Source organism: Canis lupus, chromosome 36, assembly GCF_003254725.2.
Source record: "Canis lupus dingo isolate Sandy chromosome 36, ASM325472v2, whole genome shotgun sequence".
NCBI classification, from domain to species: domain Eukaryota; kingdom Metazoa; phylum Chordata; class Mammalia; order Carnivora; family Canidae; genus Canis; species Canis lupus.
The window spans coordinates 7,636,778-7,653,408 of record NC_064278.1 but is presented as its reverse complement, the minus strand read 5'-3'; the positions used below and the strand labels follow the sequence as shown (position 1 = coordinate 7,653,408).

The 16,631-nt window shown below is 44.2% G+C and overlaps 1 protein-coding gene and 1 long non-coding RNA gene across 2 annotated transcripts in view; one reads left to right on the top strand and one right to left on the bottom strand.

Moving 5' to 3' along the window:
- Positions 1-349: 349 nt before the first annotated feature.
- On the bottom strand, positions 350-16,577 carry LOC112674680 (uncharacterized). The gene is made up of 3 exons (XR_003145502.3): positions 16,364-16,577; positions 3,686-6,566; positions 350-2,484 (listed from the first exon to the last, which is right to left on the bottom strand). It is a non-coding gene; the product is annotated as an uncharacterized LOC112674680 (long non-coding RNA).
- Positions 15,331-16,631, top strand: part of DPP4 (dipeptidyl peptidase 4) — a 78,838-nt gene continuing 77,537 nt past the window's right edge. The window contains 1 exon segment of the mRNA XM_025471054.3: positions 15,331-15,747. Within this exon segment, the coding sequence (XP_025326839.1) occupies positions 15,682-15,747 (66 nt within the window). The 5' untranslated portion in view covers positions 15,331-15,681.

The following is a 16,631-nucleotide window of genomic DNA, read 5'->3' as shown; positions in this document are numbered from 1 at the left end:
ATAAGTCAGTCAAAGAATAACAAATACCATGTGATTTCACCCATAAAGAAATCTAAGAAACAAAACAAATGAACAAAGGGAGAAAAAGAGGCAAAAAAAACAAAAACAAAAACAAAAAAACAAAAACAAAAACCCAGACTCTTAAATATAGAGAACAAACTGGTGGTCGCCAGAGGGGAGATGGGTTGGGGAAAATAGATTAAGGGGATTAGGAGTACACTTGTCTTGATGAGCACTGAGAAATGTGCAGAATTGTTGAATCATTATATTGTATACCCTGAAACCGATATTACACTGTATGCTTTTTTTTAAGATTTTTAAAAATTTATTCATGAGAGACAGACAGAGAGAGAGAGAGGCAGACTCCATGCAGGAAGCCCGATGTGGGACTCGATCCCGGATCCCAGGATCACACTCTGAGCCAAAGGCAGATGCTCAACCGCTGAGCCATCCAGGCATCCCTATTACACTGTATGTTAATTATACCTGAATAAAAAAATTTAAAAAGTAGAGATCTCTCATGAGCTCTCCAGTATAACTATTCCTTTAAGAATCTTAAACTGCAGCATCCAGAGGGAAAAAATCTCTGGTAATAAAGTACTCAAGTATTTAAAGGTATTTCTCTCTAATGGGATTAGAGATCTTAACCTAACTTCCTGGAATTGATAGGAGAGAAGGATTCTTTACCTCTAGTCAAGTGCAGTCATTCTAGGATTTTGCTTTCCACAGAAAAGGATTTGCTCCATGATTAGCAAGCCTGTTAGTTTCCTCCTCACATTTCCGCTGCACCAAGCTATCAGATACTCATTAGCTTCTTTATTAAGACTATTAGATGCATACAAACTTAAAAAGAGCATTAACTCTTTTGCATAATTTAGAATTGTGATTTATTTCTGAACTCGGTATACTGGGACAAAATTATAAAGGAAGAGGGTTACATATGGACATACATCAGAACTTTTTCAACCCCAAAATGTTTCATATATTCCTTGGAATTCTCATTATAACAGTGAATTTAAATCTTTACTGATCATTTTTTATTAGTTTGTGTTAGCACTATTTATTCCTACAGAGTAGTTAAAAAATGTAAAGCTCTTCTAGTGAAATACATAGTCTTCAGCAAGATAAAGGAAGATTTCCCACATCTCTTCAATACAACTCATCTCTGACTCAAAGAACACAACAAAGTGTCATTTCACAAAATGTTACCGACAGTAGGGTTGATAGTAAATTAATATATTTTTCTATAAATTATAAGACTGATATTTAATTACAGGGTACAAAATAAAATAATTATGTCTTCTCCCATCAAGTACTGGTCTATTATAACATGGAACATGGTATTCGGTTTCTATTTTGCAGCTGTATTTAAAACAATATTTGAACTTACCTCCTTAAGTTAATAGCATTATGCTACTATTCTAACTTCAATTTTATGTTTAACCCAGCATAGGATGTATGGTTTTATGAATAGACTTTAGACATATTAGGTTGTACTGTATTAAACTGTTATACTGTGAATCACAAATAGTCAAGGATCAGCAATACCACATGGTTCAAATGTAATCTTCACATACCTGTTTTCTTATCCCTTTGCGTTATCAGGAGGGATTAGCAATGGTCACCCAATCATTAAGTGAATGTCTAAGAAAAATAACATCTATGCATCTGTGCAGCATATATTCCATTAGCCACTAGTTAAAAGTACTTCACCCATAAATAAGCATTAACTTCCTACGGGGACGACTGGATACAAAAGAGGTCCAGAAAACTGATCCTATGTACATTTGAGTTAAGTTTATGATTTTCACTAAGATAATAAAAGAGTTGTTTGTTTTTTGGTAAATTCTGTGCTTGAATAAGACTTCAAAGGGAAATTGCTAAACATAAATGACCTACTTACTAAGCATTGCCTTTCAAAACAATAGGGAGGATAGTTACTGAAAATTATCTACCAGCAATTCTTTCAATAGAGTCTAGGGGGAAAAAAAAGAAAGAAAAAAAACAGTGGTTTTTCTTGGAAAAACAGGAAGATCCATGGACTTTAATTGGAAAACCTGGTTTGTCTGGGCGGTTTTAGTTTACTCCCCTCAAAAGTGAGAATGCCGTGGTCACTCCTCTTTCAAAGCAGCTGTCTGGCCTCGAAAGGACAGAGGGATGTTAGGGGGAGAGATGCAGGCATGGTGCATTCTTGAGCCTCTGAGATCCAGCCAGAAGCTTAAAGCTGTCAGGTGAAGGTCTCTGTAGGGCCAAGGGTTGTCATATTTTGCCACTAGAGGTAGCATATCAGGAGTTGCACAAAATCTTTGGGTAGAGAGAAGCTCTTGCCATTTATACCTTTTTCTGAATTATATTTATATTTATGTATTGATATAAAATAAAATATTTAGATTTATATGAAATTCTACACCTGTTTAGCAGTCTAAGTATCTTGAATTTTTGCATTTCTTTTATCCGTATATGCATTCTTAGTTTCGGAAAACCCTGAGAAAGAAAAAGAAAGGTTATAAACAGGAATGAGAAGATCTGGTCCCCGCCCACAACGTGTGTGCATTCTCCAGTAGAAAAGACGAACCTATCAGAAAGAGTTATAGAATACATCTCTGTACACAATCGTCCTCCTGCCTCAGGGCATCAGTCTCTACTACACACTTAGTGTAGCACCTCCCTTCCCAGAGCCCAAGCACTGCCTCTGACACAAACTGCTGAATGGGATACTCTTCACAATCCCTCCTAGCCAAGGGACTTCATCTGGGAAACCAATTCAGTCCTTTCTTTCTTTCTTTCTTTCTTTCTTTCTTTCTTTCTTTCTTCTTTCTTTCTTTCTTTTTCTTTCTTTCTTTCTTTCTTTTTTTAAATAAATTTATTTTTTATTGGTGTCCAATTTGTCAACATATAGAATAACACCCAGTGCTCATCCCGTCAAGTGCCCACCTCAGTGCCCGTCACCCAGTCACCCCCACCCCCCCGCCCACCTCCCCTTCTACCACCCCTAGTTCATTTCCCAGAATTAGCAGTCTTTCATGTTCTGTCTCCCTTTCTGATATTTCCCACTTATTTTTTCTCCTTTCCCCTTTATTCCCTTTCACTATTTTTTATATTCCCCAAATGAATGAGACCATATAATGTTTGTCCTTCTCCGATTGACTTATTTCACTCAGCATAATACTCTCCAGGTCCATCCACGTCGAAGCAAGCTCCTCTGTCTTTGGGATCTACCTTAACTTTTGTTATGGTGGGGCAATATCTCAGAAATCCTGGCAGGAAAATTAAAATAATACTAGTAAAAAATAATTCTAATGACAGCTCCACTGCCATTTGTGGAGACTGCCATGTGCTCTTTTAAAATGTTTTACCTATTTCCCACACCTCTTTAATCCTTAACTACTGCTCGTAAAGTGCTGCTCCAAAAAGACAATGAGGCAGAGCCTGAGTAGGCAGGCCGCCCACGCTCTCTCTACTGTACCAACGTGGGTGTCGGTCCAGTGTTAGCCACCAAATAACCCAGAGATGGGAACAAAGAATGTTTGTCTGCATGACTACAAAATTCTGACCTGCCTGCCCCACCCTGCTCAAAGTTTCTAGAGAAATCCTGCAATGCATTTTAAAAACCTATTGGGACTTTAAATCTACAAAAAAAGAAAATTGCCAAATATACCCACTACCCAGAGAACACCATCATTACCTGTGTACCCACATCCCCTCTTCCTGGGTCACGTGCCACATGAGGATGTTCTTTTATAGCGGGTAGCTGAAGCCCAGGCTGTCTTTTCCCCAGAAAAGTTGTCCTTTCCCCTCCATCTCAGCTCCTCAAAAGGCAGTTTAGGATTATTGCATGTACATTCCTTTCTTCCTGTGAACATCTGTTCAACATCCTTCAAACTGGAACCCGTTCATGCACAGACCTTCGGGGCACTGGAATACTGATCCATAGCCTTTTCCTCTCACAACTATTTTTAGCCTCGTAAATTGTATTTTTTCAACATTTTAGTCATTTTCATGTCTCTATTTTTTCTCCTCATTTCTCCATGTTGTGTAATATTCCTTTAAGTTATCCATTTCCAAGGAACTCAAAGAACTTGATGATTCAGCCCTCTGCCCACATACCCGCATGAGGCAGGAGGCTCTCCTCCCTGCTTATCTGAGGCATAAAATTGTTTGGCTCCAGTGTAGTTCTGTTTTTCCAGCTGTCAAGCAGCAGCTGACCAGATTTTTTTTTATACACACTGAAAACTGACATGCAGCAAAGTGTGTTATGGAGTGGAAGGGTGGATGCAGAGTCTCAAAAAAGCACAGAAGCAAAATAGAATCTTAGAACTCAGAGTGGCAATGAACCTATGCAGAAAGACGAGCTTGGCAATTTTATTATGTGCCAGGTACCTGGCCAGCTGCTGGAAATAAACAGAATAAAACCTAGTCCTTGGCCCTTCAGAAGAGAAGGACACAAATGAATTAGCATTTATTCATTCAGTGAGTCTGTAAACACATTATGAGCAGCTATTACATGCCAGAATTTATTCTAGGCCCTGAGAGTACATCAGTGAACAACATAGACAAAAATCCTTGGAGATTACTGAATACAAAAATGCATAGTGGATAATTATATGGATTGGAGTGGGGCCTCTTGAGTTCAAATTCCGGCTGTGCAATCCTGGGAGGAAGGTTTGCCTTTCTGTGTGTCATCTGTAAAATCAGGATGGTAACAGTATCTATCGCATAGGGTTGTTAGGAAGATTATATAAGCTAATACAAGAAAAGAACTTAGAAGAATGTCTGGTACATAACATGAGGTCTATACTCTTAGCTATTATTACATTAGATACTCTGAAAATTAATAAAAGGAAGTCTTGTTTAGAATGGAGTCAGAAGGCTGGCAGAGGGAGCTTTCATGCCCTCATCAATGGCAGACCCAAGAGGAGGAGCTGTACCTTGCACTTCCCTGGATACTACTTTACTAACCCAGCAGGAGGAAAAAGGCTTCTCCAACCCCCAACACCCCAACCAACAAGGGATTGTCACAACTCAGCCAGTGAAGAGCCATTATACTTCAAACTCTCAGTTTGCTCTAATAGACTTTGGTTTATAAGTGCCTCATGACACCTCCCCTCCTTTCCTCTAGAAAAAATAGGTTTTTTCCTTGGTTCTGAAGACTTGCCTATGGTTTTGCCATAGCCAGCATGGCTCCAATTACAATTCTCTGCTATTCCTAAATAAACCCATTTTTGCTGGTAAAGTTACTGACAGGATTTTCTTTAAGATTAACAATAATTATGGGGCACCTGAGTGGCTCAGTCATTTAAGCATCTGCCTTCAACTCAGGTCATAATCCGGGGTCCTGGGATGGAGCCCTACATCAGGCTCCTTGCTCAGTGGGGAGCCTGTTCTCCCTCTCCCTCTGCCTGCTGCTCTGCTTATGCTCCCTCTCTCTGTCAAATAATTAAATAAAATCTTAAAAACAATTACATTACAGAGTAAGAGCATTTCGTTAAAAGAAGTGAGGTATGAGGCTCTCTGGGAGTACAGAGGCAAAGCACCTTACTCAGGGGGTTGGGGATTGGACAAAGTTTCTCAGAGGAACTTGCCACCCTAGTCCAGAAGGTTGAATAGTATTTTGCCCCATGAAAAACAGAGATTGGAGTACCACGTAGAGGAAGGATTGTGTTTGAAGATTTGGAAGCCAAGGAGAGAGCAGTGATGCTTAGAAGTGCGCTTAACTTAGTGTAGGTGTGGGAGGTTGGGAGAAGGGTAAGAAGGAAGCAGAGATCAGATCATGTAAAGGAACTCTGGCTTTCTCCTTCAGCAGAAGTCATTAACTGTAAACAGGAAAGTCACAGAGGCTGCACTGGAGTGAAAGTAAAAGAGGAGAAGCCAGTCAGAGGAGGCTACTGCAGTGACCTGGGGAGGGCGGGGGAGGCGGGGAGCGGAGAGGAAGGCCTAAACTAATGTGCAGGACTTGAGCTTAGGGGAGTGTGGACAAATAGAGATTCTAAAGAAGCTGATGTGTAGGGTCAGGAATGAGTAGACATCAAGGAGGACTCCTGGGTTTCTGGCTTGGGCAATGTGGTGGGTGATACCTCTCCCTGAGGTGAGAGGCTCAATGAGAAGGATCAAACTTGGTGTATGGGGGGCCATTGGGGAGTGAGTATGGGCAGTGCCAGTAATAATGAATGATTAACTTACTGTTAGCTAGCTACATTCCCTCTAATAGGCTTTTGAGTGATCCAGGCTGGGACAACAAGGAGCTCAGGATCCAGCAGAGAGATCCCAACTAAAGATATATGTGGAGAAGTCCAACATGGAAAGCTTCTGGGAGTAGCTGAAATTACTCATTTATTATGTCATTAAATCTCCACCACTCTGTGAAGTAAGTTTTAAAAAAAGACCCACGGGCATATAATAATTGGATGACAGACCCAGGCTTGTCTGACTTTAAAATCTTCACTCTTTCCTCCTCTTCCACATTGCCTTCTGGGTGGTACGTCAAGTGGCTGGAAGAAGCAGTTGTTTCTGTGTTCTTGGTTTCAGTACATTGCTGAGTTCACTCCAGATCCACCCTGCTGTAGTTTCTGGAAATACAAATATTAATAAAACATGTCTGCCACAGTCAAAGCAGGGTAAAAGAGACAGAAAGACACAGGTCATTTGATATAATATAGTAAAGGTAGTGACAGAGGTATGCACAGGGTATATTTGCCACCACCTTTGAGAATCAGGAAGGGCTCTGGCCTCAAAAGTCTTGATAAAAGTGCATGTCCAATCATGTTTGTTCATCAGAATAGATGGAGGTTAAGAGCGGAGAAAGGGGTGAAAAGGTGGGGCCTTTGCCTGAGGGAATTCATTTGGAGGAGATATCACACAAAGGGCTACTTGGCATAGAAGGGACAATGAACAGAGAAGACAGTAAGGCCTGGGAGGGAAAGAGAAGGAAGGGTGCCTAGGGGACTGTCACACTCTAAACATCAGATCCATAGCTCAGTGCATTCATGTGGTCCCAGCCTCCTTGCAAAAAAAAAAAAAAAAAAAAAAAAAAAAGCTTTTGGGGGGCCAGGAAAGCCCAGTCATCTCTGGAATTTGGTCTTGGATTTCGCTAGCAAGTTTGGAGGATTAGCAATTGTAAACACATTTGTAAACACTGTGATCTCCCTGATGGGCCTGACTTGTTCACTGGGCCATTCCCAGGACACTGCCTGGCAAAGTAGCATTTCAATAAGTACGAACCTTGATGGAGTTAAAGCTAAATGTAAATAAACAGTTAGTTATATTCAGAATATTAAAAAGTTTTTCTAAAATACATTGTACAGCTACGTAATAGATTTACCATGTTGATATTGTTTGGTCTTCTGAGTAAGAAGCCAGAGCCCTGAGTTGCCCATTGAGGAACCTCTGATGGTCATATTTGTGGCCATAATCTAGTTTCTATCTGAAAGATGTTGAATGGTCTTTGCAATGTTACTCATAACCACATGACCTGATTTAGAATCAATCTTCTGACTGAAAGAAAAAAAAAAAGGAATCAATCTTCTGTTAAAAAAGAATGCCACAGACCCAAAATGGAACCACATAAACCAAGTCACCAAACCAAGGCTTAATATCTAATCTAATTGCAGTCCCAACCTCCTCCATAAATGCAGCCTTCATGGGACACTCAGGAATTTTCTGATCAGCACCAATCAGGTCATTTGTCACATGGGCTCACCTTCCCTGAAAATAAAATGGGGTGATCCACTTTAAAAGATCCTCTGCCCTTCCCCCTAAACGAAGGTTACCTTACCTAGAATAATCCTCTCTTTTTCTTTTGTTAATAATTTCCTTCTCCCACCTTACTTTCCTATAAATACCTTCTGTTATATACAACTCCTCAGAACTTCCTTCTTCCTGCTAGATGGGATGCTGCCCGATTGATGAATTGTTTAATAAAGTCAAGTAGATCTTCCACTTAGTTGAATTTTATTTTTTAACGCTTCTAATCAAATTCATAATCCATTGTTTCTTGTGAAATATTTTATAGTTTGTCTGCCAACATATTAATGTTAACACACCAGTGGATGTGACAGAAAGTCTTAACCAGAAAAAGATAAACATTTGTTTTGCTTTTGTTTTTGTTTTTAAGAGATAAACATTTGTAATGAAATCCTCAAGAAGTAGTCACTTGAGCACTGAATCTTTTCCTGGGCACCATCAAAGTCAGAGTCAACATGTAAGTATTCGACAAACTCAGTCGTCGTGTATTTTTCTGTGTAAGACTCCCCTTGAGTGACAGACCAGAGTTTTTTAGCAACGGCCTCTATTTCCAAGCATCTTTGAATATTACAACTGCTATAGTCAAATGGCCACAAAATGTGGACACATTATTTGAATTATTAAGATGCTGTGGCTGATAAAGGACTAGACAAATGATGGTTTAACAGCTTTTGGGGTGCTCAAAGAAAACAAAGACCCATGAATAAGGGATGCTTGCTACTGAAACACTGGAACATAGAAATGAGAGAATTATTATTTATGGCGTCTTTTTAAATGTGTAAGGTCTTCTATGGTTACACTTTCATTCCATGTTATGGAAATAAACAAAGACCACCCAAATCAGAACTATCAAAGGCTATTTTTTTCAGAACTTAATATAGTAAAGAAGTCAGCCATCATCACTTGGCATTTGGACTCAAAGGCAGGGAGGGGAGTGGGAGTGCTTTATAGGAAAAAAAAAACAAAACAAAACAGGGGGACTTCAAGTATGCTCTGATGGGACATTATTGGCATGGGAAAACAGGAGGCAAGCTAACTAGAAGTGGAATATTTTGCAAGATTGGATTGGGGAGCATATCCATCTTTTTTTGATTAGTTCCAAGGTAGAGGCAAGGGAAGTTGGTAGTCATTGACCAGGTCCTGACCACTCTGGGCAGGTTGCTATAGAGGTTGTGAGACAGAATCCAATTGTCATATATGGTCTGGCCATTATCTGCATGCATATGCAGTTTCTGAGCATTAAAATGTCAGAGCTTAGTGAGGCACTTGGGTGGCTCAGTGGCTGGGTGTGTCTACCTTTGGCTCAGATCATCATCCCGGGGTCCTCGGATTGAGTCCTACATCAGGCTTCTTTCAGGGAGCCTGCTTCTCCCTCTGCCTATGCCTCTGCCTCACTCTCTGTGGCTCTCATGAATAAGTAAAATCTTAAAAAAAAAAAAAAAAAAAAAAAAAAAAAAGGAAAGAAAGAAAGAAAGAAAAAAAAAAAAAGATTTCAGAGGTTAGCTTTCCCAGAATGAACTCAGTATATCTACCATATGCTGGAACCAGCACTCTAAAGGAGTAATGATAGGCTGCTGATCCTGAGTAATTGCCACATTTTTGTTGGAACTGTGTCTTAACTATATAGCAAGCATTCTCAATGAGGGCAATATAACCCCAAGGGACTTTGGGGGCGGGGGGGGGGGCGGCAAAAAATGTTACTCTTCTTATATTTAAAGCACAGATATATAGAGAATATATTGTACATAAAGAGACATACGGTATATCTGTGGTCTTTAAGTTTCATAGGGAGTTGATTAGAAAAAAAATATCTAAAATAGTAAAACAGGTCTGGAGTGGGGAAGGGTAGAGAATATAATAAAAAGAGAGAGAGAGAGAGAGACTATAGAGCCTTCCTAAGTACTTCTACCTATAACTATTCTTTCCAGCCACGGAACTAAATAGCATCTGACCACCCCTTTTTAGACTGTATTTGCTGTGCAGTTTCTGGCTCTTCAAACTTGTTCCTAATTGGTTTAGTTTCTGTTTGAAACACTACAACTATTTCTTCTCTCAAAGCATGGGGAATATTACCAGAATAGAGGTCTCTGCGTACACCCGTAGCAAAGACTTCCATGTGGTATCATTAAGAAGATCCAACTTCCCGTGGAGGTTGACCTCCAACCCCTCTCTAGTTGTCTCTTACCCATCCAGCATAGACTTCCGTCTGATTCTCGCAGCTGAAGTTCAAGTATGACCTTTCTCTGGCAAAAACTTCAGTGGCTCCCTAGCACCTGCTAAATATTGAATTTAAGACTGAAGAATATTCCACAATGGACCATTATTTCCCAACATTCTCAAATACCCTGCATCCTGGTGAAACTAGGCCTAATAGGTATTCCCTGAAGCTCTTCCAACTTTTTCATTCAGCCTTTGAGTGCAGTTATTTCTTTGGCCCCAAAGTTCTCCTTTCTATATACTTAAATCCATGGGAGTATCCAGCTAGCTAGCTGTCTTAAATATATCTCTTGGTAGAACTGAATTTTGTTGCAAATGGATTCCATTAAGAATACAAGCAGAATAATCTTCCAAACTATAGTTGGTAGGAAAAGCAGAAAACTGAACGGAAACAGATGGAGTCAATGTTGAAGGTAACCTGTAAAGTGAGTTTCAATCTGGATTTTAAAGAAAGCGAGATGTGAGATTGGCTTGGGCAGCAGGAGTTCATTCCAGATAAGTGGGGCAGGTTACATGGAGACTAGGTGTCCACTGAGCAAAAGAGCAAATAAAAACCTTTGTACTTACTTTACTTATCCTCCAGGGCCAAGGCCAAGGAGGAAAATCTGTTCTGTTCCCTCACTACCCCCTCTGCCCTCACCAGCCTCCCTCTCTCCCTTCCTCCTACAGGTGAGATCCCATTTCTTCCATGCATCTGGTTCCAACCCCCAAGAGCACAGAGAAAGATTTAGGATATTTTTTCTTCACTTATCATTTCATGTTGTTGTTTTTTCAACACTTACTGACTACTGTTGTGTTCTGAGCATTTCCCTCGGCCCTGGAGAATAAAGGATGGAAAGAAATGATAAAAGAATAAATGGAACATTTCCAATCTTGATGAGGAGATGATTTATCAAATAACACATACTATAATGGTGTTGGGGGTTTATTTGGTTATTTTTCATGTGGACTCTCCCATTCATTCCTCAACCTTCCCTTCCCTGCCCAGTACCCAATGCGGCTGACCCCTATAGGCAACATGTCCTATTACCCAGGCTCCTTTGCCCTCTGCCCTTAGTTGGGTTCAGCCAATGGCAGGTACCAGCAAGATATTAAAGAGAAGTAGAAGAAAGGGACCAACGTACTTATTCCTTTTGCTTTTTATCTACTCTGCACTGCAATCTGACACTGGCTGCATCTTTGCAGAGCAATAGCTGACTCTAGGTGACCCTGCCCCCAACATTCAAGGTTCTTAAAAGGGGTTATTCTCATAAATAGCTACAGGGATAACATGATAACCAGAGCATTTCACCTGCAGTGATGTGGTTCACTCATCAGCAAGAACGAAGGAGATGGGCAGTATTCTAACCAGGGCTGGATTTAAGCGATCAGAAAAATTCTAGGACTGGGACAGAAATCTCCCTTAAGTTGCCATCATAGAAATTCACAGCCTCTCATCAAGTTTTCAGACTCAAATCATGCATTCTCAAGCCAGAATGCCATGTTTAAAATGAAGGCCAGATCTTTTTGAGGAAGGAGCCTGCAGTGCTGCTGCACTGCATACCTCAAGTCTTCTTGCAAGTCTTCCTTGGGATGGTACAGTTGACTTTGAAAATGACCCATGAAAAGGGACACGCTCAGACATCTGAGGGGTTATTAAACACTGGTCCTAGGTTTCTACTCATTTCTACAGAGTTAAAACACACTACGGCCCAGTGGTGTATTCGTTTCCTATTGCTGCTATAACAAATTACCACAAAGCTGGTGGCTTAAAGCAACACAAATGTGTCATCTTATGGTTCTGGAGGTGAGAAGTCTGAAAGAGGTCCTACTGGGCTCAAGTCGAGGTGTCATCAGGAGTGCATTCCTTCTAGAGGCTAAGGGGAAAAATCTTTTCCTTGCTTTTTTCAGCTTCTAGAGTCTTCACTCCTTGGCTTGTGGAGAGACATTATAGTAATAAAGACCAAGAGGAAGCCTCTGGAACTGTCCCTCCTTCATATCTATATGGTAAAATCAAAAGTAATACCACATCCCTGCGCAAGAACAGAGATTAGGGTCACTACCTAAGAAACCAAAAAAATGCAAGAATGCTGGTTCTCTATCCTATACTCAATTAATTTCCCTGTTCAGCCAGTGCAAAAGTAAAATGAATTCTGGAAAATGATTACAAGTCAATCTAAGCTGCCACTTCTAGGGTGGTGATCTTACTGGGTCAAACATTACAGTCCCAGTATCTGGGGGCTATTTACCTGAATACTTTTTTCTTGATCTAATTAATAAGACCATCCAAAAGAGTTTGCCTTAACTTAGGAGGGTCAGCAGTGTAGTTTTACCATCTTACCTCACAGCTACATCAACTCTCTTCCTCCCTGTCAATAATATGGTCTCCTGGGACCTTGATCATCTTGATATCCCATAGAACATCACACTGGTCCATCACATGAGTAACATGATGCTAACTGGATCTCAAGTACAGTAAGTAACAATTTCTTTATGTGCTGTAGTAAGACTGAGATTAAATCCCATAAAAATTGTTCAAAGTTTCAAGGAATTCAGTAGTCCAGAGCATGTCAGGCTATCTTCTTTGAAACAATAGTAAGTCACTATTCCTTGCATGCCCACCACGAAAGGAACAATGTTTGCCAGAACTCTTCAGATTTTGGAGAAACAATATACCACAATTGGATGTGCTTCTCCAACCCATTTGCTCAGTACCCTCTAGAATTGTCTGTTTTGAATGAAGCCTGGAACAAGAGAGGGCTTCTAAGTCAAGGCTGCCCTGATGTTTGGATCTTAATGACCTAGCAGACACAATAACTATTAGACACACCTGTGGCAGACAGAGATACTGTACAGAGCTTCTGGAAAACTCCAATATGAGAATCACAGAATATATGCCTGGGCTTCTTAGAGAAAAGTCATGCCCTCTTTGTCGATTTATTAGTTATCTATTCATGTGTAATAAAATACCCACAAAACTTAGGGGCCCATCTTAGATTTTGGTTACAGCAGTGAACAATGATTCACTATATGAAAATCGACCCCTCTCTTCCTATAGGGCCCTGGTAGAGAAAGAATGCATGATCATGACACACCAAGCATATTAGCGTGCTACCAAAGTACCACAAACTGATTTCTTACAAATCAGAAATGGATGGTCTGTCTCACAGTCCTGGAGGCTAGAAGGCCTGGATCAAGAGAAGAGCAGGGTTGGCCCCCTCTGAGCTTGTGAAAGAAGAACCTGTCCCTAATTTCTCTCCTTGGCTTATAGATAATCATCTCCTTGCATCTTGTTACATCATCTTCTTTCTATACGTGTCATCTGTGTCCAAATTTCCCCTTTGTATAACCAGTCATGTTAGATTAGAGCCCACCCTAATTATTTCTTTTTCACCCGATTACTTCTGTAAAGACCTTATTTCCAAATAAGGTCACTTTCTGAACTACTGGGGATTAGGACTCCAGTATGTCTTTTCTGGGGGAGCAGCATCTCATTATTAAGTGAAAACAGTATTTATAAGATATGCCAGGAGAGCCTAAATGGCCCGGCAGGCACAAGAAAATCACAAGAGCAGAGAACTTGGCCTCCATGATGGCTTTTCCCACTGCTTCCATGTCTTTGCCTCAGCACACACCTATCGTTTCTGGGGAGGTCTGGATAGCCAGGCCACAGACGGAGGAAGTGCCAGCCTTCTGCATAGTGAGCTGGCCCCAATCCTAAGTGGATGGCTGCCAAGCCACAGCCCCGCTCAGGGCTGCCCTGAAACACCATAGGAAGAGAAATCTTCCTAAAGGACAGAACTTTTATTACAGCTGTTTTTCCATTTTGTATGGAAAGAGAGATGGCCTGATACAAGATCAACACTGACTCAAAGGTGGTAGCTAATGTGTTGGCCAGCTGGTTCCTTAGGGACTTGGAAAAAACAAGACTGAAAGACTGGTGATAAATCAGTTGCAGTAAGGGAGACTTGGGAAAGATTATCTGGGAGTGGGAAGAGTGTCTCATGGAATGTCCCTCCAGGGAAGAAGATTATCTGGCCCACGGATGTCAGCCAAACTTCCCCCAGCATCCCCTTGCTGGATGTATAGGCATGAAAGTCTAGCATGGGCTCAGCTGTATTGCCTTCACTCCCCAAGGCTGATGTGACTGTGGCTTCCCACTTCCATTGCTTTGTGTAGAACGGAGGTGAACCCTGAGCCCCCAGTATGGTGCCATTCTCTGTAGTCCTTGTTGGATGGCTCTTTTCACAGTTCCTGCTCCCAGGCTCCAGTAGCACTATCGACTCACCTTGTGAACAGGTGGAAAGGGGAGGAGCGATCTGAGATATACTTGGAAAAGCAGACTGGAGAGGAATTGGTGGCCACGTGAATATAATAGGAGAATGGAGAAGAAAACCTGAGATGACTGAAGTTTTCAGGTTTTGTGAATGGTGAATGGGAACACTTTTAATGAAAACAGAAAAAAAAACAGAGATGATCAGAGAAGAGTAAGGAGAGACGGAGGAAGGGGGTGAAGAGTGCAGTGTGAGCCTCTGGGGGTGGGTGTGGGGAGCACGTGTAGGTATCATGAGCAACCAGGGGGCAAGAGGGAAAAAAATCCCTGCGTTTAGAAGCCAAGTCAGTACTTGAGATGAAGGGTGAACACTGGAATCTCTTCCTAACCCTGCGCTACTGTCCCACAGGACTTCACATGCTTAATCTTTTACCTCTAACTATGGACACAGAGCATTTGCTTTTCAGCTGCAGTGAACAAGCTGAAGAGGCCTATAAGGGGTGGGAGTACTTATCCTCAGGAAAGGAAGGACGGAAGGAAGGAAGGAAGGAAGGAAGGAAGGAAGGAAGGAAGGAAGGAAGGATAGGGAGACCCTAAAGGCAAATGTTGACCAGGTATTTTAAACTGAAAGTGCCAAATGCAGGGACCTCGTCTGTCTGGTCCCATTTCTCTCTCTACAGCTACTGAAAGAAGGAAAGAGGGTCGGGGACCTTGTAGCCACTCAAATATTTGGGGAGTGGACGGAATAAATGGGAATAAATGCCACAGAGGACAGGGAAGGAAGGGAGGAAGGGAGGAAGGGAGGAAGGAAGGAAGGAAGGAGGGAAGGAAGAAGGAAGGAAGGAAGGAAGAGGGAGGAAGGAAGGAAGGAAGGGAGGGAGGAATGAAGGAAGGAAGGGAGGGAGGAAGAAGGAAGGAAGGGAGGAAGGAAGAAGAAGGAAGGGAGGAAGGGAGAAAGGAAGGAAGGGAGGAAGGAAAGAAGGAAAGAGGGGAGGAAGGAAGGGAGGAGGATAGGAAGGAAGGATGGGAGGAAGGAAGGAGGGGAGGGAAGGAGGGAAGGAGGAAGGAAGGAAGGGAGGGAGGGAGAGAGGGAGGGAGGGAGGAGGCACCTACAGGGCCAGTGGGGAGCTGGGGAAGGGCGAAGACTCATGGAACCTTCTTCTCTTCCCTAAACTCTTTGCAAGACTGAAAGATGGGAGTGAATCAACCATGTGAAGTGAAGGTCAAGAACTGGGGCTGAGGGCAGGCCCCAAGGAGTCCGAGCTGAGACCCTTGGACAAGTGCCTTAACCTTTCTGTGCCCAGCTTGTCTCCCTGTAAGATAAACGCGATAAATGCTTAGGGCAGAGCTGCTGGGAAGAGTAAGCTCCACGGAAGTGTGACTGTTAGTTTTGGCATCTCATGAGGAGGTAAACCTGCGGGACAGGCTGGGAATTCCCCGCTGGCCGAGGGGGCCTTCAGGAGTCTTCGCGAATGAACCACCGCCTTGTGTCACCTGGCCTTCCGGGAGCTGGGGCCCCCCACAGAGCCCGAGCCACGGTGAGCGCCCCGCACCCGCGCCCCGCCCGCACCTGCGCTCCGCACCTGCGCCCCGCACCTGCGCCCCGCATCTGCGCCCCGCACCTGCGCCCCGGGGCCGCTCCGCCCGCTCCTGCGCCCCGCACCTGCGCCCGGGCCGCCCCGCCGCACCTGCGCCCCGCACCTGCGCCCCCGCACCTGCGCCCCGGGGGCCGCCCCGCCCGCACCTGCGCCCCCGCACCTGCGCCCCGGGGCCGCCCCGCCCGCACCTGCGCCCCCGGGGCCGCCCCGCGCGCCGGGCACCGGGGGAGGCGCCTCTGGGGCGCCCGCGGCCGGGATGCCAGCGCCCCGCGCCCTCGCCCTCGCGCCCTCGCGCCCTCGCCCGCCGCCGGCCCGGGCCTTTATACGGAGCGGGCCGGGCGCTCACTAATGTTTAACTCGGGCCCAAGCGGCGGGCGCGGCGGGACTGGGCGGCCCGGGCGGCGGGGCCGGACGCGCGTCTCCGGGGCCGCCTGACTTGAGGCCGCCGCCTGCGCCCCGCGCTCAGTTCCGGGCCCGCGCCGAGGATGAAGGTGAGTGCGGGCGCCTCCCGCCCCGCGCCGTCCAGGTGCCTCCCGCCCCGCGCCCCCGCACTCACCCCGAAGTCCGGCAGCGGGGCCGGGGGCTCCCGGGGAAGCGCGGGGCCGCCCTCCGGCAGGTGGCGGGACGTCCGGCCCGGGGCCCCGGGAGGCGCACGGCCGCGCGGTCGCCGGCTCCTCGCTCCTCGCTCCCGGGCTCCGCGGGCGCCAACGGGCGCGCGTGCCCGAGGTCAAGGGCGGCCGCTCGGCAGCCTCCGCGCTGCGGCCCCCTCGGCCCCCTGCACCCCCCCCCCCGGGACCCCGCCGGGCCGAGCCAGGGGCTCGCCC